At 45.8% G+C, this 22,894-nt stretch overlaps 1 protein-coding gene across 3 annotated transcripts; it reads right to left on the bottom strand.

Annotated features, from left to right (window-relative positions):
- Positions 1–4,230: 4,230 nt before the first annotated feature.
- ERLIN2 (ER lipid raft associated 2) lies at positions 4,231–22,577 on the bottom strand. Of its 3 annotated transcripts, none has more exons than XM_037055352.1 (12): positions 22,489–22,577; positions 21,155–21,276; positions 19,694–19,775; positions 18,665–18,711; positions 17,035–17,096; positions 16,756–16,881; positions 11,139–11,212; positions 10,922–10,980; positions 10,295–10,386; positions 9,375–9,464; positions 7,468–7,547; positions 4,231–7,045 (listed from the first exon to the last, which is right to left on the bottom strand). In XM_037055352.1, the coding sequence occupies exons 2-12, from the start codon at positions 21,259–21,261 to the stop codon at positions 6,845–6,847; spliced, it is 1,020 nt and encodes a 339-aa protein (XP_036911247.1). In that variant the 5' UTR covers positions 21,262–21,276; positions 22,489–22,577; the 3' UTR covers positions 4,231–6,844. The 3 variants fall into 3 exon arrangements, with proteins under 3 accessions (XP_036911247.1, XP_036911245.1, XP_036911246.1); XM_037055350.1 differs by lacking the exon at positions 22,489–22,577 and adding an exon at positions 22,072–22,477; XM_037055351.1 differs by lacking the exon at positions 22,489–22,577 and adding an exon at positions 22,096–22,477.
- Positions 22,578–22,894: the final 317 nt, after the last annotated feature.

Below are 22,894 nucleotides of genomic sequence, written 5' to 3'. Positions count from 1 at the left end.
TCTACTTACTTACTTATGAGAGAGGGGAAAGGAGGGAGAGAGAGGAGGAGAGAAACATCCATGTGGGAGAGATCGAACCTGCAACCCAAGCATGTACACTGACCGAGAATTGAACTGGTAACCTTTCCATTTGCAGGATGATGCCCAACTGAGCCCCACCAGCCGGGGCTCAAACATCTAATATAACCTTTTATTTATCCTTTTCCATTACCTAATCCTTGAAAAATGCAAGTTCAAAATCACTTTATCGCTAGTTAACTGTCTTTATATTTCTCTAATAATTTGCAGGGACAAAGAAGAAAAGGGAAAGATTAAAGAGCCGAATACCCAGAGGGACAGATTCCATAAATAATCTAAAACCTAGTATACTTCCTCACCATAAATGCCATGAAGCTTTTAAAACATTACCCCTGTCGTCTAATGCCTTGAATTATGAGAAAAACATTTATGGATTTAAAAAGTGTTTCCTTCTGAGCTTACTGTGAGTCTTTTGGGGGATAAAAAAAGATAAAATAATAGAAAATTACTGTTGCCTGGTTACTTGGCTCTGAAGAGAAATGGAGAAATAATGCTCATGTCCCGGTTTAAATGAATTCGGGCCGAGTAGCCATGACAGAAATCCCTCAGCAAACATGTTGTCACATCTGGCTCTTGAAATGTCAGTACAGATTCTGGAACCCTAGACTTGGAGAGGACCTTTAGAGAGCATTTGATCTTTCATATAGAAAGAGTGACATTTAAACCATAGAATCTCCCCAGTTTCTGGAGACCACCAGAGAGAAAAATGTTATCCATGCTTATCCCTAGATTTATTTATTTTCTATTTGTAGAAAGTTACTTCTATCCATTTCAAATTTTAGCCAGTTGTAAGTAAAATCTCTAAAACTACTGTATTCTGCAAACTAATTCCTCCTCTTTGGTCTCTGAAGAATCAGAAGAAAATACCTTGCCAACCATTATGCAACTTTTACAAATGTAGGTTTGGTGAATTTCCCATCTGCCTTTCTTGGGGTCAACCCATGAACTTTGTTTTTCACTTACTTTTTCCTTTTGGTTTTAACGTTTTCTTTTTTCTCTAGCCTTTTAAAGTCTTTCTTCTCAGGAGAGCCCAGAACACAGCAATTCGGACTATCAATAGGGTCAAACCAGGCTGTTTTCCACACATTACACTCTGCGGAGGTGTGTTCTCAGTACCGCGTCTGCTGCACTGCAGCGTCCTTCCCTTCTTCCTCCATGGGCTGTCCTATTTGTAATCTTATTCTGTGTTACCACATCTGATTTTCTTCTTAGTGGAACCCACTTAATAGTTGTGTACTGGCCTATTTTTCCAGACGATGAAAAAGAAGTGTTTTTGAACACTTACACAGGCTAGCCACAGTGCTAAAGCCTTGTGCATGATTTCATTTAGTTCATTCAGCCCGTTTTATAGATGAAGAGACTGAGGCGCAAACAGGTTCAAGAATTTATTCAAGACCTTATACTTCGGAAGTGGTAGAGTCATCATTTGAATCTTGGTGGCTTCATTCCAGTATTTATATTCTTACTAAGGTCATACTATTTGTGTAGTAGGGCTCCCAAACCAATAAAGCCTGGGATCACCATTAAAAACCTGAGGGAGGGGAAGGGATCAGTCAAAAAACATGTATGGATGACCCATGGACATGGACAACTGTGCGGGGATGGACTGCAGGAGTGGGGGTTGGGATGGGCAGAGAAGGGCAAAGGGGGAAAAACTGGGACAACTCTAATAGAATAACAACAATAAAAAACTGTAACCCACCCGCCCAAACCTGAGAAAGCCTGGGCTAGAGTTGTCAGATTTAGCAAATATAAGACAGTATACTCAGTTCAATGTGAATTTTATGTAAACAATGAATAACTTTCTAGTATAAGTGTGTCTCATACAATATTTGTGAGATACTCAATGCTAAATATTATGTTGTGCCCTGGGTGGTGTGGCTCAGTGGATTGAGTGTCAGCCTGCAAACTGGAGGGTTGCCCTTTCGATTCCCAGTCTGGGCACGTGCCTGGGTTGTGGGCCAGGCCCCTGGTAGGGGGTGTTTCTCTCCCTTTTATTCTCCCTCACTTCTCTTCTCTCTGAAAATAAATAAATAAAATATTTTAAAAAAGACTTTCCTTCTGTCCCATAACTAAAAAAATAACAATTATTTGTTTATATGAAGTTCATATTTAACTGAGCATTCTGTACTTGGCATCCCTAGACTGGGCATCGTTTCAGGGTAGAGACTGGGACTTTTCTACTGAATTGATATCAAAATGAATTCTGGGTCAATTAGAAGCATCTCTGCTCTTTGGAGCTGGATTGCAGTGATGTATAGACTCTTTAACATTATAAATCTCTATAGCACCTACCAAGAATTATGCCATGTTTACAAATTAGTTTTTACTGTTTCTGCATTGATAATGGGGATATACAGGGTCTGGTAGAAGGAAGGCCTGCTTGAGTGTGGTAGTAATACAGGTGTAATAATTCATAGTTTCAATTTGAACATTTCACCGAAAATGTCATGTAGTATCCTTGAATGTGAAATATTTTTTTAAAAAATTATTTATTTTTAGAGAGAGGGGAAGGGAAGGAGAAAGAGAGGGAATGAAACACTAATATGTGGTTGCCTCTCGCAACCCCTGCTGGGGACCTGGCCCGAAACTCAGGCATGTGCCCCCAATGGGAACTGAACCGGTGATGCTTTGGTTCGCAGGCCCACACTCAGTCTACTGAGCTATGGCAGAGAGGGTGAATGTGATACTTTTATGTTACAGAATTACACGCATATGATTTTATAATAAAAGAAAGGGGCATTATTGTGCCAAATCCAATATATTCATTTGAATACATTTTTAGGGTGATCTTGTACTCACTCACTCACTTGGCAGGAATATTTTATTTCTTATATCACCTATTCCACTATTAGCTGGTGCTAAACTTCACTTTGATAAAAAAGTAAATACAAAGACTCAGTTAGCAAGACTGAAAATAAAACTAAGACATGAGTTCACATCTTCTGTGTTGTCCCAAACAATTCCTCTAGCTAGCAACTCAAGGCAATGAATCCAGCATATCATTCATTTACAGAGTGGCTCATATAACAAGAATCATTTTTCAGTTACAAAGGGGGTCATTAAGCCTTCGGGGCTCTTTGAAACTAGAACTATTTTGATTGATCACTTGCTTACATAAAATTAGAAATAAAAAGGAATGGAAATACAAACACAAAATGATTGACCATTTCCTCTGTTACAAGAAAACATCAGAAACAGTGGCAAGACCCCTAATGAGCAGAACAAGAAGAGCACTGGTCAAGTTCTTAGACACAGAGTAGCCACTGGCCAAGATACAGATTGTCCCCTACTTAGGATTTTTTGACTTTATGATGGTCACAGTGTCACATTTTATTAAAAAGTAGGTTTTGTGTCAGATGATTTTGCCCAACTGCACGCTAATGTAAGTGTTCTAAACACATTTAAGGTAGGCTATACTAAGCTATAATGATAGGTAAGTTTTGATGTATGAGTTTTCAACTTAATATTTTTAAATTAAAATTTAAAAAATCCTTGCCTGTGGATACACTTATTGATTTAGAGAGAGAAAAGAGAAGATAGAGAGAGAGAGAGAGAGAGAGAGAGAGAAACACTGATCGGCTGCCTCCTGCATGTGTCCAGACCGGGGACTGAACCTGCAACCTAGGTTTGTGCCCTGACAGGAAATCGAACCTGCAACTGTTCGGTGCACGGGATGATGCGCCAACCAACCAAGCTGCATTGGCCAGGGCAGCTCAATGAGATTTTCAGCTTATGATGGATTTATTGGGATGAAACTCCATCATAAATTGAGCAGCATCTATACATTTTATCCTCAAACCCAAATAGATAATTCAGTAAATATGATCTTACTTTCACTATTTACTCTCTATAAATGATAAACTTACTGGGGTTCAAAGACAGACCCATAGATTTTGCAACAGGGCATTTATGAAATGTCTTTTTTTGGATCAATATACAGTAAGTCCTCACCATTGTTGATAGGTTCTGTGACTTTAAGTCAAATGACGTATAATGAAACTAATTTTATGACAGGCTAACTGACATAAACAAGAGTTGAGTTCCTATGGCATCTTATCAATGTTACAACAGAACGATGTTGAATGAAATAATTTTTTTTGAGGACCTGCTGTATTGCTAAAATTCAGTGATTTTTTCTCTCTCAACTTAATATGATTGTAGGTCTCCCCAAATTTATTTTATTTTAGTCATATAAAAATTATTAACAAACTTTGGTTCCCTTACAAACATTCTGTCCTTTTATAAAAAAGTGATTAAAACCAATACTGAATATGAATCACTTCTGCAAAGTTTAATGAGTGAGAAACATTCAACCAAGGTGGCTTCTCCTTGGAAAATTCTACAAAAACTGAATTATATAAACAGTTACTTATTTTGATAGAAGTTCCACTTATAAATAGCAGCCATGACTTACTGCCTACAAAATTGCAGGCTGTCACATTTTATGTGTTTAGAATAAACACATATCTGTTTATTTAGAATTCTAGTGTTAAGCTCAGATTTTCTAGTGTGCGCTGAAGAAAGTTACACAGGTAGATCGATTAGTTGTCCCATGCTAAGGAAACAGCCCACTTCCAAGATCTTACCATTTGGGCAGGTACAGACAACTGCTGGGTCTAAACTAGTGGGTACTACAACATTTATTTTTTGTTTAAAGAGGAAGCCACACTAACATCGAGAGGGGCAGGGCTGCAGGACTGTACTGGGGCTCTCCCGTGATCACAGTAGCTGATACAAGAGACACGCCATCACAGGATGTTAGTGTTAAGAGACTTTCAACATAAGAACATGAACAAACGTGCTATTCCAAGGGACTGAGATATCCTTGCTACCTATTCAGTTGTAGTGAAGTAGTGTTTTCTGAGGCCTACGTAGCAGGTCTCAGAGTAGAGGGAGCAGACACATATGTAAATTAGGGATGGTGGCAGCAGTGATTAGTGGCACTGAAGTGGGAGGAGGGTGAGAATGTGTTAGTAATGGATACCCTATGTTGGTCTGGGGAGACTGACTGCCTTCTGTGAGGACCCCAGAAGGTATTCAAATCCGCCACTCCCAGGAATATTGGGCTGCTTGTAGAAAAAGTGATCAGGACCAGTGGTTTGAGAATTCTAGACACAAAGTTAGAAAGGAGAAGGACAACATTTGAATTAAGAAGAGTTAACATTTTGCTTCTTCCTGGGCAGGCAGAAAGCTCCCCAAACTTGCTACTTTGGAGAAAGCTGGCCCAGTTCTGGGGCCATTTGACATAGTGGAAGTCTGAGCATGGGACCAAAAAAGAGGCGGGGATCAGTGCCACAAAGTAGCATTCACAGTTTCACCGAGCCAGGGGGTGGAGGGTGGGGTTTTTCTGGGGGAGGGAGAGAAGCTAATGACAAGGCCAAGTCCTAAACCAGAGCTTGTCATGGAGATTACCAACCTGCTGGTAGGTTAACTCCAGAAAGCTGTCTTCTGCTGAACAATCCGGTACACAATTTAGGGACTATACAGGCTGTCCTGCCCTCAACTCCAATTCCAGGATATGAGAAAACCTTTCTCTCATGTTTGCGCTCCCCCTTCCCCAATCTCCCAGAGTGACCCAAACTTTTCCTAATTAGGAATGAGAAAGAAAACATCAGAACAGATTTTGATGCCGCTACTTCAGCCCAGGGACTTGGGCATGGACTTGGCCTTGCACCCACACAGCCGTCTCTGGAGACTGAAGACTCAGTCTGATGCCTGTGTGGCTGCCTGGAGCCCTGGATTTAAAAACAGGCCCATCGCTGCACCAGACACACTCCCAGCACAAGCCATACGCCTTAAGATTAGGAATGCTTTTGGATGACCCTCCCTTCTCTTCCAGAGAATGTTCACTGTCGAATCTCCAGAACAATAAAAAGACACTTGGCCTCAAGGAACGTACAGAGTTTGCCAGGCAGGAACCTTTGTTGCTAACAGACATAATGATCTGACTTTTGCAGCTATTAAGACACTTGAGTTGTTTGTTCCTGCCTTCTCGATGCTGACTGAAACCAACAAGCAGATTGAGAGGGGAAACAACCCCCAAATTGTAGGATAGGTGAAGAGTTTGTAAAAGAATCATGTGGTGAAGACCAGGCCCTGGCTCTGACAATGAAGTCAGAAGCCACCACTTTAGGCTCAGGGCGAGGAGGGCGGCAGGTATAGAAAAGCTGGGAAATCTAGCACCCGTTCTGCTGGATGAGGGCTCACGAAGTGCACCTCCAGAATAACTCACGCCTGCACGGACAAAAATGCCAGGAAGGCCAAACACGCTGCAGCTGTTCGCCCACGGCTCTCCCCCGGCAAATGGACAAGAACGTGTTCGCTCAGTTGTGAGCCTCACCCGCAGGCATCTCCCACCTTCAAGGCAGGGGTGAGAGGTCTGGATGGCATTTTCCCAAATTAGGGAAATCAAAATCAAACCATCCACAGGCAACTCCCTCTCTTTCTCCCATTCCTTATGATAGCATCCTTAATTAAGTCAGCTTCAAAGGATTAAAATTAATGCCTGGAGGTCAAAAGTCAAACCAATGGTTTACAAAGCTTAACAGAAGTTATATAACCTATGTCCCTGACTAAAACCCCCAAATCACCAATCCCTGCCCCTGCTTCCCAGTGGAATAGATTTAAGTCCATTTCTTCTTTTCCACCACAATACGTGGAAGACAAAGAAGCTAGTGTGAGAGGGAGGAGCATCCGGGCTCGTCATTAAAAAATAAAGATCTCTTTCTCTGAGTGTCACCTGAGGCTGCATAAAAATCCTGTTTCAGTTCTCCTCGGTGTCTGCCTCCAAGGGTTCATCTTCTAAGCCAAAACTCAGCTTGTCAGCTAGTCCCTCAAACTGCTTGCCCAGACTGCCTGCAGAGTCCACGAACATGTTAGGGATGTCTTTGCCAAAGTAAATCTTGCTGTTGGAAGCAATGGCCTTGTACTTCATCAGCTGTAGATATTCAGGGGTCAGCTTCAGCTGTAAAAAAAGGAGACGGGAAAGAAGACTTAGGTGGAGCCAGGTGAGGGCAAATTGGGTGGCGCCCCTTCACTCGTCATAAGGAGAGGGACCCTGTCAAAGACATGTGCTCCTTCTACTTCTCCTGGTCTCGCTGTTACATTAGTAACAGGGTAACCACTTCTCTAAGAGAAAGTAATCCCAGATTTTCAAGGCCAGAGCAGCAGGAGTTTTAGGAGTTTCCGTGTTTAGCACAGACATTGCACTTCCACCGAGGCACTGCTAAGAAAAAGGGAAGTGCCTGCTCCACGCAGTGCAGGGGTCACTTCCGGCCACGAGGGGCTTTGGGTGGGGAGGGGGTCTTCCAACACCAGGGATTCTCAAACAGTATCAGCCCAAACCCACATACACATTCTCTTGAACAGGTGGCCCTGGGCGTTTACCTTATTTGCTTCGGCGATTTTCATAGCAGTATAGCACTCGGCGTCAGCCTTCGCCTTCTCCCTGGCCAGGAACGCAGCATCTGAGAGGGAGAATGCAGTGAACCACAGTGCGGAGGCCACCAGAACACTGGGTCTGGTGCCTGTCCCTTTCCCTGACTGCCTCCGGCCTTGGGGAGATTGCTTCCCAGCCCCCCACCCAGCCCTGGTTTCCTCATCTGTGAAATGGGGGAACGAGGGCCTCGCCAGCATCTCCGTGGCGGGGACTAGCTGTGAGGAAGTCTGTTGCCGTGCCCAGCATCTTTTCTTTTTTCCTTTCTTGGTTTTTGCTGACTGTGAGGTCCTACTTATTTTCCCTCAGAACACCCCCTGTCTTTGCAGGGAAAGGACTGACATTCAGGCTGAATGCTACCAGGAGCACTGTCACCTCGATGGACACCTTTAATCTACACTTGCACGTAACTTTAAAATGGATTTAAGTTGCCTCCTGCAATGCTTGTAAATGGAGAAGTGGTTCGGTTAAATCGCCCACATCTCATTTGACAGCATTACTGAGAAAAGCAGGGCTGCCCAGAGACACTTCCCGGTTCTGCACTTATTCCTCCTGTAGCTCTGCGTGGGGGAGGGACCCTGCCTCAACCTCCAGTCTGCGCCTTCCACCTCAGCCCTCTCACGCTGCACAGCAAAAGCAAGAGAGGCCCAGAGAAGGTTCTGAGTGCAGCCCGAGGCGGATCCACCCCAACACTGAACACTGAAAGCATAAAATAGTTCAGTTCCTCTCCAACTCCACTTTCCTTTTCTTTCCACCAATCATTTCAAGAAGTTTCTAATTAACAGTGGGTAAGCTGCCACAACTCTGAGCGAGTTACAAGCTATGGCCTGGACTAACAGCTGTTTGAATTAAGACCTGTTTAAACTTCTATTCTGCAAGCAATACACTTTCTCAGTCTGCTGAGACTTGCTCTCTGCCAAGCTGATGCACATTTTGGATATTTACTTCCTTGCCTTGGGAATGAGGCTGGTCTCACATGAGTAGCATCTGCAGCAAAAGGCCTGGAAGGAGCCTGCAGTCTGGCTGGAGGTCTGGCTGCGTGAGGCCGACTTACCTGGCCTCAGCATCCGATGACATGTATTTATAAGAAAGAAAAGTTGTTGTTTTGCTGAGTTCCCTAAAGAGGAGCTGCTGATGTGTAAAATCTTAATTGGCTCCTCTTTAAGCCCCTGCAAAGCCTGGCAAGCCCCATACTGTGTACAACTGGACACAGAGCTTTGGAGCCTGAAGCTGGGCTTTGGGGCCCCCTTTTTGTCCTAGAATTTGCTTGATACATACCACCCGAAGGAAAAGGTGGGTGGTGGGAATGAGGTAAGAGCTGAGGGGCAGAGAATCGAAGGTGAATGATATTCAGAAAAGCCAGCAAAGGAACACTCTCTCCAGCTCCAGTGTTGCTGATGCGCAAACGTGTCTTCTTCACACCCAGCTTACCACGTGCAGGGTCCCTGCAAGCAGACTCAGAGGCCAAAGCTATGGTGTTTGCCGACTTCCAAGGAGGGCATAGGTAAGGCATGGTGGGGAGGGCTGCTGTTTTGGCCTCGTCTTTTAGTTTATTTCCAATGCCAGACTGCGAGCTCCAAGACGGCAGGGACTGTGCGATATCCCTTTTTCTAATGCCTAACGTAAGCGTGCCTAGTGGTGAGGAGCTGACATTTGCTGAGTGAATGAATGCTCCCTGAAGTGGAAAATTAACGCCAAATCTCCCCCACAGTGAAAGTACAGAGAAAAAGTGATGCTCCAAAGAAATTGAGAGATCTTAGAAGAAAGGTTAAAGAGCAAAGAAAATGCCGTTTTTACCCCCTTGCCACGAAGTGGGGTCTGAGGAAAATCCAGGCATTAATTACTTTGAATTTCTTACCTTCAATTTCTGAAATCTTCTTCTCGGTCTCCTTTTCCATCACCTTCTGTCCATAGGTGATTTCTGCGACCTGAGCCACTTTTTCTGCCTCTGTATGAATGGAGTTGAGAAAAGGCTTAGAGCTCTGATATTTCAGGAGTTCGACTCAGTTCGCCTTTCACCCGAGCAGAGGCCCTGGTGCGCGAGCGCGGGTCAGATCAGATGCAGGCCCCAGAGGACGACCAGACAGGCATCCACGGGCAGAGACGGAGTACACCAGTGAGCACAAACCACGGCATCAGCGCAAGACAGGTACTGGGGAGATGTTGGGCCCAAGGGAGGAGAGCTGTCACGCTGATGAAATCAAGGAACAGGCCCTTACCTCTCTCTTAAATCACAAGGGTATTTCTCTTAAAGGACTATTTTAAGGAATGAGGCACTCTCTAAAAAGTTTATTCCAGCCACAACAGTCTAGTGCAATGGTCGAGGACGCAGGTTCTGGAGCAGAGTCCCTGGGTCTGAACCACAGTCCCACCACTTCGCTTGCCACATGACCTTGGGCACACTGTTCACCTCTGTGCTTCACTCTGTGTTCCAGCTCAGCAAAGTGAGGTTAAAGTAAGTGTCTCCCTCGCGTGCTAGCTGTGAGGAGTGAGAGGTTTTACATGTAAGAGCTCAGAAAAGTTCATGGCTCGTAGTAAGTGTCAGCCACCATCATTATGAGTGAACAGTAAGGGCTCCTTTCATTTCAGATATATGTGGAAACTTGAACTCATTGCCACTGGCCCCAATCTGACAATGTCAGCTTTGCTTCTGGGAGTCAAAGAGCCACTCCTACGGGTGGCAAGGGTTTGCCGAGCCATGTGGTCTAACCGTGCCGGAGGCTTCCCACCACCCCAGTCCTTCTGGCCTGAAAGGGGATCAGAGAACCACATCCAGACCAATGAGGGCCTTCTTCCGCTCTGTCTCGGCTTCTTTTTCCACCACCTTCTGTTTCTGGGCTGCGATGAGCAGCTTTGTCTTCTCGCTTTCCCTGAAGGGGAAAAAAGTATGCAGTGGTGAGGTCGCTATGCAAGAGCTTCTGAGGAACATCACAGTCCCTTGGAGAAGCCAAACTCTTCTGCTGAGAAAGGGGAAACTCAGATTTCTTCCTGTCTCCTGGTTGGTGGTTCAGTGTCCCGGGTAAAAGCAGATCTGTTGCAGACATGGCTCACCTCCTCCTCCTCCGAAATAACTCATTTGTGGGAAATAGAGCATAATTTACTTCAGTAAAGTGAGCCTGCCTGCCCACTTAATCGTCTTTGCCTCCTATCTTCTTTGACATGAGCCTGAAGCACAGACAAGGCCCCTGGTCCCTCTAAAAGCATCACTGCTCCACAGGGCTTCTCCGTGCCACTCAGTCCCCGACATGGAGCCCAGGTGACCGTCCTGGCATGCCTGCTCCACTCCACAGGGCCACCGGCTGTGACAAACACTCAAGATGGCAGTGAAAGCCTGGCACAAGTGAACGCTGGGGTGGGACAAGCTGGGAGAGAGTGGTGGTTACAGCTCAGGCGGAGGATACTCACATCAACTCGTAGTTTCTGCGGATCGCCTCAGGGATGTTGGGCTTTGTCACCCGCACAGCCTGCAGGAGGGGAAACGCAGCAGCTGATGGGAAGTCAGGGCGGTGAGGGGCCCAAGCAGCTCCCTTTGGTCCCTGACCTTCCTGCACAGAAAGGACATCCCTGGAAGGGGGAGGGGGTCTACCTTCATCAGGGGACACTCCACGGTGGCAGTGCTTACCTGGATGACAAGCCCAGGGGCCATGGAGGTCAGGTCCTGTTGCAAAGCCAGTTTGAGATTTTCATCAATCTGATCTGCAACCCAGAAAGACAGGAAAAGGGGTTGTCACGCTTTCTAGGCAGGTGGAAGGAAGTAAAGGTAAAATACCAACTCAAGAATGCATCTCCCAGGCAGAAGACCTTCCCTAGGCAAAGCGCTTATCACAGCTCAGACATCGGAAGTTCCCCAGCAAGACTTTCGGAGCAACGTGCCTCCGCAGTCCCTCTACACAGGCCAGATGTGAAAGTCTCCTTCTCCTGTGGTCTCTAGACAGAATCACCCAGGCTGTTGAAAATATCAACTTTCCCCCAAAGGAAATAGCTTTTTCTTTTTTTTTAAAGAACAAACAACAATTCTAGCACTTTTTTTGGACCAGGCAGCAGCCTTTCTCCAGATAACAGGAGCAAAACAAAAGGCAGGCACCCGGTTTTCATGAAGAAAGAAGATGGAATGGCTATGTTAGGTATTTTGAAAAGAGCAGAGCACATTAAGTCTAACAATTTTAGATGTTCCCCAAAGAAAAACAGATTCTGACGTCAAGGTGGCCTCAAGGAAGACTATTTCCATTAGGATCTCCATCAAATAACACAAGGGGAAAATAAAAATTTAGAGTCCTGGAAATGAGCCCAAGTCTTTTGATGTGTTGTTTGCTTTGGTCCCGACTCCTCTGCCTGGAATTCACACGTGAGTCATTTCACAGACAAGTGTAGGAGGAACTAGAACTGGTCCCCTTCTAGCTGCGGTCCCAGGGCCGCGGCACCAGGCTGCCTTTTTTTGGCCTGAGACCCTAAGTAAGATCCCGGAAGGGCACCAACAGAAAGACGCCACAAAACCAGGCTGGGGCATCTGAACCCACCACCTCCCTTACTGCCAGCTGCCATCTGCTGTAAGTGGCCATTCTTGGTCACATGTGCCCAGACAGGAGCCTCTGAGAAACAGAAACTCTAACTCCTGCCTTTTATAGGTGCCCAGCCTGAGATCCACAAAGGGTGAGGTGTGCTCGAGCCAGTTAGTAGGCAAAATAATGAACTTGTTTAATTACTCTGTTTTGATTTTTAGGGCTTAAAATGGTACCTTTTCAACCATCTCAGTGAGCAAGGGGTTTTAATGTTTCTATGCACTGGATATGCACTCACAAGGCTCTCAGCTCTGCAGGAGAGAGGCCCATAAAGGCAGGACCTTGTGCCTGACACTGGTCCAACAATCTGACAGCTAGAGATGAGCATTACGTTTCACAGTTTCTACTCTAAATAGGAGGTCCCTCAAATTTTAAGTCAGATGGCCTGTACCCTCCCATAAGTTATTAATAACAGTCATTTATCAGACCAAGTTATATCTGAGTTGAGGTAGAAACCTGTGGCCATGGGCTAGTAACTTTCTGGGAAAATCTGAAAGAAATATTTTGAAAGGTGGTTTACCAAAGTAACACTGGTGATAAGTTGTTTATAATTATGCTAATGAATGCTGGCTAAGGTATGTTACTAAGTATACATCAGGAAGTCATTCAGGTAAACTTTCGAACAAATACTAGTTTACATACATATATGTATATATATACATAATTATATCACATATATGTTATATACATATATAGTATATGTGTACACACACACACACACATTTTAATCCTCATTAGAGGATATGCTTTTCTTCCATAGATTTTAAAATCTATTTTGTTTATTTTTACAGAGAGGTGAAGGGAGAAAGAAAGAGAGGGAAAGAAACATCAAGATGAGAGAGAAATATTGATCGGCTGCTTCTCATATGCCCTCTGAATGGGGACTGAACCTGCAACCCAAACATGTGCCCTAACTGGGAATCGAACCAGCAACCTTTCGCTTTGTGGGATGATGCCCAACCGAGTCACACTGGTCAGGCTCTTCCATTGATTTGAGAAAGAGAGAGAGGAAGGGAGGGAGAGAGGGAGATAGAGAGAAACATTGACTGGTTGCCTCCTTTATACGCTTCACCAGGGTGCAAACCTGCAGCCTAGGTGTGTGCCCTGACTGGGAATCAAACCTGCAACCTTCTGGTGTATGGGACGATGCTTCAACCAAATGAGCCACCTGGCCAGGGCTGGATATTTTCATAAAATGGGCAAAGAAGATGCATCAGAGTGAGCAGGGATGAGAATTATGCAGTCATGTTCAAAGTCAGGGCTAGGAGAGCTGAGAAGAGGGAACTACAATAGAAAAAAACCTTGATGGGGAATTGAGGAGACTTCCGCTAAGATGGAGGCATAGGTGGAAACACTGTGCCTTCTCCCACAACCAAGTTTGAACACAACAAAGGTTTGGAGAACTAGGACACACCCAAAGACCAGAAAACGGAATTATACGGAAGTCCGACAACTACGAACCGTTCAATGGGGATGGTAAGAGAGGCGGAGCCAGCAGCGGAGCTGGGTTGGGCAGGACAGATCCCTCCGACCTAGGCGCGCAGGCAGTCCGGAACCAGTCGGGGTGTGGAGCAGAATGACCACGGTCGCACATTCGCGCACAATGAGACGGACCACGCAGGCCCCAGGGGGCGAACCCAGTGGTGGAGGGCTGACGGCGGTGGCACACTCGCGTGCAGTGGAACGAAACGCGTGCGCCTGGTGATGGTGGTGGTTGTGGCGCCGGGCCGCGGTGGCAGGCGGCAGTCCCGGAAGCCATTGTCCCTCTTTGACCCCGCCCCCACATACAACGTCACAACCCAGCGACTTAGTTGCCCTGTTCTAGTGAACACTTTAGGGCTCTGATTCTGCTACGGAACAGGCACGAACAGCCCAAAAGATGGTGCAAGAACTCAAAGTCCCAGAGCCAATAACTCTAAGCGACCGAGAAATTGCCAGCCTCTCAGAAGCACAATTCAAGACACTATTTATCAGGATGCTCACAGAACTGGTAGATTATAGTCACAAATTAGAGGAACATATGCACATATTAGAGGAACATATGAAGGCTAAACTAACTGAAATGAAGGGAGATGCACAGGAAACCAATAGTGATGGAAAGGAAACTGGGACTCAAATCAATGGAATGGACCAGAAGGAAGAACAAAACATCCCACCAGAAAGGAATGAAGAAATGAGAATTCAAAAAAATGAGGAGAGGCTTAGGAACCTCCAGGACATCTTTAAACGTTCCAACATCCGGATTATAGGGGTACCAGAAGGGGGAAAGAAACAGCCACGAGTGGAAAACGTATTTGAACAAATAATAAAGGAGAACTTCCCCAGTCTGGCAAAGGAAATAGACTTCCAGGAAATCCAGGAAGCTCAGAGAGTGCCAAAGAAGTTGGACCCAAGAAGGAACACACCAAGGCACATCATAATTACATTAGCCAAGACCAAAATGAAGGAGAGAATCCTAGAAGCAGCAAGGGATAAGGGGACAGTCACCTACAAAGGAGTACCCATCAGACTGTCAGCGGATTTCTCAAAAGAGACCTTACAGGCAAGAAGGGGCTGGAAAGAAGTATTCCAAGTCATGAAATCCAAAGACCTACAGCCAAGATTGCTTTATCCAGCAAAACTTTCATTTAGAATGGAAGGACAGATAAAGTGCTTCTCAGATAAGGTCAAGTTCAAGGAGTTCATCATCACCAAGCCCTTATTATATGAAATGCTAAAGGGACTTATATAAGAAAAAGAAGATGAAAAATGTTAACAGTGAAAGGACAGCAAACTCACAGTTATTAACAACCACACCTAAAACAAAAGCAAACCAAGAGGACAGCTAGATCAGGAGTGGAACAATAGAAATGAAGAACACATGGAGGGTTAGCAACAGGGGAGTGGGAGGAGGAGAAGGGGGGAGAAGGTACAGAAAATAGCATAGAGGGTAGGTAGAAAATAGATAGGGGGGAGGGCAAGAATAGTGGGGGAAATATAGAATCTAAAGAACTTGAGACATGTGGTTATAAACTAAGTGGGGGAGGGAGTGTGCAGGTGGTGGGGAATGAAGGGGGGGAATAGAACAACTGTAATGGTATAATCAATAAAATATATTTTTTAAAAAAGAAGCTATACTTTATTAAGCTACCATGCTGATCTCCAAGACAATAAAGTTTTTTAATGCAAAACAATTTCACATTTTAATTTTCTCTTCATGGCAATTAGAGATCCTTTGTTTTTTGTTGTTTTGAATGCTTTGAAATGTTCAATTAATGGTACAAGTTGGTAAACAACAGCTAGAGAGAAAGCAAATGATACTTTATAAAGTTGTTTGATGTTAAAAAATAGCAAATACACCAAAAGTTCCCTAAAAGCACAGTGAATTCAAATCTAATTAAATAGTCTAAACCCTATAAAGTGAATTTAGATTCATTTTCTACTGCTAAAAACTAAAAGTGATTCTGATAGTTTCCCAAATCTGAAACACAGTGCAAAAGGCTGTTTGCTTAATTAAGGTCATTGGCAACATCAGTGATTCTTTTTTTAAAGATTTTATTTATCTTTAGAGGGGAAGGGAAGGAGAGAGGGAGAGAAATATCAATGTATGGTTGCCTCTCATGCATCCCCTGCTGGGAACTGGCCTGCAGCCCAGGCATATGCCCTGACTGGGAATCGAACTGTGATCCTTTGGTTCGTAGGCCCATGCTCAATCCACTGAGCTACACCAGCCAGGGCTGATTCCTCTTTCTGTCTGTTCTACAAAACATTCTCACTCAGGGTCCTTTTTATGGAGAGTCTTGGGGAAAAATCACTGTCCAGTCCCAGTATCAAGAATAGCTGTGTTATGGGCTGAAAAATCCATTTACTTCTAGCATGGGAGCACTTCTAGAAAGCTTCTAGATGTTTATAATAGAACATTTTACCACAAAAGAGCTATAACAATTACTGAAATGCTTCCTTTCCTCATTGCTAAAGTTAGGCTATGTTTAATTTGACCAGATAAACAGACAAGAAATGTCTATTTAAGTATGTGGATCCTTTTAGTTTTTCCTATTCATCTCTATAGGAAAGCTTTTTCCTATCCATCTCTACAGGTATAGGGTAAACAAACAAACAAACAAACACCCCCCCCCCAAAGGTTCTTGGAACTGTAAGTAGCTACGGTCCTTGCCCCACCTGTAGAATTAAAGGTGAGCCATCCCATCCCCTCAGCCTTTTTGGGTGTCCTCCATTCAGTGTGACATGGTGGAAAGCATACCAAGTGAGGCCCACAAGGGGGAGGTTCTAGCTTCAGCCGTTACCACCCAGCTGTATGACTTTCTTTGCGCGTTGGTACCCTTATTTTGAAACAAGGATGTTGGGCTGGATAATCTCTAAGGTTCCTCTAGAGCTGAGCCTGTCTTCATTTCAGAACGAGGTTTCAGAAACACAGTTCCATTCCAGTCCTCTGATTTGGGCCAGGGGTGAGTGAGCCCCATAGTCCACCATTACTCCCGCACCCAAAGTTCCATCACTCTCACCCTCTTCCATTGTCACGGGCATTTTTGAGGAGCGCCCTTCGTGACCAGTTCCTGAGCGCTGGACTCTTTAACCCCTCCGGTCCAGCAGTGGCCACCCGACCCCGTGGGTAGCTCAGAAGTAGGCAGTGGGGGAGGCAGGGCTGCTAAGGCAGGCTCTGATCAGAAGAGACTTTCTTACCAAAGAGCTCAATGTAGACCTCCTGAAGCGTATGCACACTGCAGAACTGGTTCAGTTCGTGGTGGATCTTGTTGAAAATGAGGGCCTTGTCGTAGTCAGCAGTGTAGTTCTTCACTATGTCATACACTGGGCGGGGAGGGGTTTCGGAACAAGAGAAGGCGATACTTAAAACTTGCTTGGACAGAGCAGCTTTCCCTTCCTGAGGTGCTGTGACAGACGCTGGGGTGGCATGCTGGGGACAGTAAGCTGGTGGGGGGGAGGTCAAGTGGAGAAACATACCTGCATTCGGGACCAGGAAGTTCACCACTTCAATTCTGTCAAAGTAGATCATCACACCACCACTGTGAGAGGAAGGATGGACAAAGAAGTCACGAAGGAGCTCTGGGATACAGTGCAGCCTCCTAGGTGACCTAACATGCGACTCGGTGGAGAAGGAGAAGCGTGTATGAGAGGCTGGAAGGCATGAAGGAGCTTCCGAGCTTATAGCAAGGACACAATCTCCCAAGAAATCACACCTCCTAATTCTGCAAAGGAAAAAGCAAAACTTTTGATACACCAGTAATAAAAGAGTGGCCTATATCTTTGAATCTGCAATCGTTTTGACAACAATGATTGAAGGGAAAAGACTAAAGGAGGTGGAGGAGTTTTACGACAGAAAGGCCACTGTGGAATTCGTGGGCAGTCTCCTCACGTTGTCTTCCCCATCGCTCCAGGTCGGCACTTCCCCTTTCCTCCGAGTCGTCATTATACGGAAATTTCAAAGATACAGAAATGTTGAACTAAATAACTCATTTGCCAACACTGAAATTTAACAGTTGTTAACATTTTACCTTACTGATTAATCTACTTTTCCCCCCTGAAATCTTCAAAATGAGTTACACTCATGATACTTTACCCCTTAACACTTGGCAACATCACTTAGGTGTAATGATATTCTCCTCCAGAGACACAAAACCATTCCCAAAGCTAAGAAAATCAGCAGTAATTCCTTAACATTACTAAACACCCAGTCACTCCGATCTCCCCAGTGATTCCTATTACGGACTGAACGGTGTCCCTCCCAAACCCCTATGTTGAAACTCTAACTCCCATTAGAGTCGCTTTCTCCTCTAATGTACAGACAAAAGGCCATTTGAGGACACAGCACGGTGGCCATCTGCAAGCCAGGAAGACAGGCTTCACCAGAAACCAACCCTGCAGGTGCCTTGAGCTTGGACTTGGAGCTTCTGTAACTGCGAGAAAGCAAACTTCTGTTGTTTAAGCCATCCAGTTATGGCAGCCCAAACAGACTAATACAATTTCATCAAGTCTTTCACAGCTGTTATTTTTCGATCAGGTTCCAATTAAGGCTCACCATCGCATTTGTTTGTCTTTTAAGTTTCCTTTTCACCCCAGTGCCCCTCCAAATACAACTTTGTGCCAGGATGAGACCCATTACCCCATGGGGTGTCCCGATCCCGGGTTTGCCCACGTTTCCTGTGGTGTTTGCTTTGTTCCTCTGTCCCAGGTTAGACCTTCTTTCCTTTCAGCCGACCTCCGACCGCCGTTGTGATGTTATCTTTGGATTTCCTGCTGCTGAGGCCCCATCCCCATTGAGCCGTTCTCTATAGTTAGTTATACTAAAGTTAACTTCCTCTGTGAAGTCATTTATCGACTAAAAACCTTTAGAGGATCCTGACTTCTAACAGAAAAAGTCCAGACTTCTCATGGCATATGAGGCCCTCCCAAACGTAGCTTCCGTGATTCTCTCTACTGCACCCCACCACCCAGGAGAATCAGAACACGGAGCTAGTGGTCAGGAAACTTGGTAAAACCAGGGGGTACCTCCCTGTTCACCGTCTCTTCCTGCAACCAGCCCACCAGCCCTTCCTCTTATTTAGGCCTAACGGTTTTATTCCAGGCACCTTACCTAGTCCCGCAAGGTACATTCTTCACCTCATCTGTCTGCAGTGTGGTCTGGAAATAGAGGAGACGTACAATGCTGTAAGACCGGCAGTGACAAAAAAGTAACTTACTTTTGGAATTCTGAACGGCCTTGTCCTCGAACATCTATTTGGGTTGAACTCTGTCTTTGATAAACGTCTCCTTCTAAGTAACAGGGTGTGAGACTGACCAAACACAGGTGCCCAGCCAGTGTCCACTGCAAGTGAACCACGATGTGAACAAGCTGGGTAGTAATGGTTTAGTGAAAAAGACCCTGGACTAGAAATCCTAAGATCTGCATTTACTTCTACCTCTTCCATTTACTGGTCTTGAAACAGATTCTTTCCTCTAACCTGTCTCTGCCTATAAGACCTGCTCAGCCCATTCTCAGGATTACTGTGAGGCCCAAATGAGATCATGGGCACATGTGCACTTCAAAAACCACACGGCAGAGTACACGGCAGAAGAAACTTACAAGGAAAGTGCCGAGGAGGTGTCCCGGGATACCAGACACACTTCAGAGACAGCAGGTCTAAGTCAGCTAGGCTTCAGATCTGTCACAATAACCCTACTCCTGTTGGAGAGGTCATTTCCCTCACCAAGTTCAATATCCCTTGTCCTTCCCAGGAAGGACAAATAAGAGCCAGCGAAATTACCATATTTTGTTTCCATCTACCTCGGTAGCCTGTGATTTAAAACACAGACACACACATCCTACTCTTCCTTCTACACATTTAAAACAGATTCTTCTCTGGCTTTGTTTGAAGTGAAGAGACACCTCCCAGCTGGGGCTGAGAGGCCAAGGCAAGGACCCCAATCAGCTCTTTCAACAATCAAGTAACCCTCCAGAGTTAATGGCTCATGGAGCCTCATTCTTTATACATAAAACTTATCCTTCAATGATTCCTTGAAAAGGCATTGTACTCATCCAATGGCTAAGCAGTGCCAAATCATGCCTTAGTCACACCCCAGTCTGCAGGTGTCCAGCCCTACCACACAAGCCAAGCAAGTATACCTGCACAGACTTATACGATGTGATGAAAGGGAGCATGAGATGGAAACCAGGGCCGCTGGTGGAAGTCAGCAGGGCGCCGCCTCTGCAGAGGAAAGAGGGAAGTTCATTTAGCAGGAGGTACCTTGCACGCTGATACTCTTTGGGCAACTTTCCCAAAAGTATAAATGTTTAATAGACAGTGACAAGTGCCAGAGCCACGTCCACAGATCCCTGCCTTCCTCCCAGGTAGACCTAATATTCTAGGAAGCCCAGTGCTTAAACATAAAACCACAATTCATGCTCTTGCAGTGAGGAAAATAGGCACATAGGCTAAGTGGAATAAAGACAGCAGAATCCCCAGCTATACTTAAGAGGAAGTCTGTTTTACTCTGTAGTAACCATTGAACTTGTGGCAATCCACTGGGGCACTTAAATCCAGTAATTCAGTTTTTAACTGACTGCACTAATGTTGGATTCCAGTGACATTGACAACCAAAAAAATAATTTTAAGTACACTTTACAAATAATTTTAATGTATTTTTGGCAGTAGAGTTATCTTTCTAGTCAAGTTGTATGTAAATGATAATAAAAAGCCTTTTCTTGGGTGACATATAAGCAGAAAGTAGGGAGAAATAATTAAAGGGGTATAAGAAACCCAGAAATAAGCATCATAAGGCACATAATAAGGTCATAAAGACTTAAAAAAAGATTTCATTTGTTTACTTTTAGAGAGCGAGAGAGGGAAGGAGAAAGAGAGGGAAACATCCATGTGGGAGAGAAACATTGATTGGTTGTTTCTCTCATGCCCCCAACTGGGGATCTGGCCCACAACCCAGGCATGTGCCCTGACTGGGAGTCAAACCAGTGACCCCTCAGTTTGCAGACTAGCACCCAATCCACTGAGTCACACCAGCCAGGGCAGAAGGGGGTCATAAAAACTTAGAGCAAAAAACTTGGTTATGGAAGTTACTAAAAGGAAGGTAGCCCAAGACTTTTAAGTGGTCCTTGATTAATATAAATCAAGCTGCAGGCTCTTTCACTTTTCCTAAAATGTTAATATTAAAGAGTAGGTGCAAATTCACAGAGCAAAGCTATATTCTCCAGTTGCCTTCAGGAACTGGTCCTCATCAGAGGCAACCTTGTGGCACCAAGATGCACAGAGGGATGTAGGAGAGAACAATGTCTCAGAGATAATCTGCAAGAAGCATTAGCTGCCTTCAGTTTTGTCGCTAAATCTCTACATACACTAACCAATCACCATTCATCAACTTAGAATGCTAAACTTGAGATTTACAGTTATGTGTGTGCATGTACACATACAACACGTGTTCCCCTCCTCATGGCCACCAACACAAAAGCTCAACCTGAAAGACGTCCGTGTTCAGTAAAACACACACATAGATATTAAGCAGAATCTGCTCCGCCCTGACTAGGAAAGTCATTTAACAGGAAGTTGTAAACTTCTCCCTGACTCTGCCTTACCTGTAATAGACCCCAATATGTCCCTCTTCTATCTTGTGCACAGCTGAGAAGAGAGATGCACAAAAGAAACTGGCAGCCACAGCCACAACTGCTCCCAACTGAGCCATCTGTGAACCTTTATCCTGGGGAAAAAGATACCGGAAAACGTGTCTGGTCTGCGGTGCAGCGGCCAAGCTCGGACAGCCGGAGTACCTCACCAAGCGGAGCTCCCTGGAGGCGGCTCCGATCCAGCCCACTGCAGCATGAACACGAGGCTAGATCTACAACTCTTTTCTGTCCTTGCTCCCAGTCACCATTCCCATTCCTTAATCGTGGAATTCCGTTCCCCAGCTCGTGGAACAGGCGGTGGCTCCGGCTACAGCCGTGGCCCAGGGAACCAGTGCTGGGCAGCGCTCAGAACGCAACCTTCTCTTCCTATGAACACGAATGTGCCAGCCCTGGGGCCACTCACACTAGTAAAAGGAAAAAGAGGCAGCTGCAGTGTGTTGGCCCAAATTACAGAGGAAGTCGAGTGACAGGCAGTTGTGGCTTGTAATTCTGGTCAAAGCCTCCCGGTCCTAATTGCCTGCCACTTCAAAGGAAACTATTATTTACTCTTTTGGAGGCTGCAGCGACAGAGGCAGCAGGCGAAGAGTTCCAAGGTGGGACTCTGGCCTTCTGTCCACCCTTCCAGTCACACCTCGGGCTACAAATGAGAGAAGGCTCTGAACAAGACCGCAGGCCCACTCCCTCCCACATTCCTGTTACTTTGTACCCGACAGGTCCCCAAGCCCACGGTTAGAGAACTGGGGCTCCCCAGGGTGGGAAGATTCTGGACTCCTGGGTCCAACTGCGCTCGGGCACCAGGATGCGAAAGAGTTGGGATTTGGAGACTCATTCATCATACTGAATGATCTGGAAAAAGTAGGGTAACTGACACCAAAGTTCAGGGTGAGGGGTGCCTGGGCCAATCCGTGCAGGGCCTGGATTCTGCCTCCTGGATCTAGGAGAAGTCGGGCGCAGACATCTGCGAGGCGCTTATTTCACCGAGGCGGCCTCCAGCTACGGATTTGCAGCTGCGTCCTTCCCTTCCGAGGTAACCCCCGCCCCACCTCGCGCCCTTTCCGAGAGAAGGTCTTGCATCCCAAGAGCTGTGGGTAGGAGCTGGGGCTCCAGGAGCCTCAGCTCGATCCTGCTTGGGAACTAGGGACAGAAAGAGATTCGGGAGAGAGGGGTGGCTCTCTCGATACTGAGGAAGAGGCAGCTGGCGGGGGGGCCGGGGAGTATCACTCCTTAGCGCGGCCAGGAGCCGCAGCTAGGCCCAGTGCACGCACTAAGGGGCGGGGGCCGCGTACCAGGCTGTCCCTCCAGGCGCTCCGTACTGTGTCCGAACCCCGTGCAACCGCAGAAACGGCCACACCCCTTAGCCCACAACTTCCTTCCGGGTCCGTCGCTTACAGGACGCCTTAGTTCACGCGAGAAGACCACACCTCCTTACCGCCCTACTTTGTTAGCTCCACCCCCGCGTTCCGAATGGTCAGTGTCAGCCGGTGGCCGCCAGGGAGCGCCAGCGACAAGGGTCGGGCGGTCGAAGATTTGAGTCTAGGATTTTCAGGGGTGTCGGTGGTGTGGATCGCCTGGGGAGTGATCCCAGGGAGGACGCAAGCGGTGCTGAGCTTGTAATTTTTCGACGTTTTGACTTGGGAGATTGCTCCGGATTCCCCTGCACATTAGGTCATGACTGTCTTTTCTTTTTTTTTC

This window comes from Sturnira hondurensis, unplaced genomic scaffold (assembly GCF_014824575.4).
Source record: "Sturnira hondurensis isolate 20B ecotype Veracruz unplaced genomic scaffold, ASM1482457v3 Scaffold0008640, whole genome shotgun sequence".
NCBI classification, from domain to species: domain Eukaryota; kingdom Metazoa; phylum Chordata; class Mammalia; order Chiroptera; family Phyllostomidae; genus Sturnira; species Sturnira hondurensis.
This window is presented reverse-complemented; position numbering and strand designations above follow the sequence as displayed.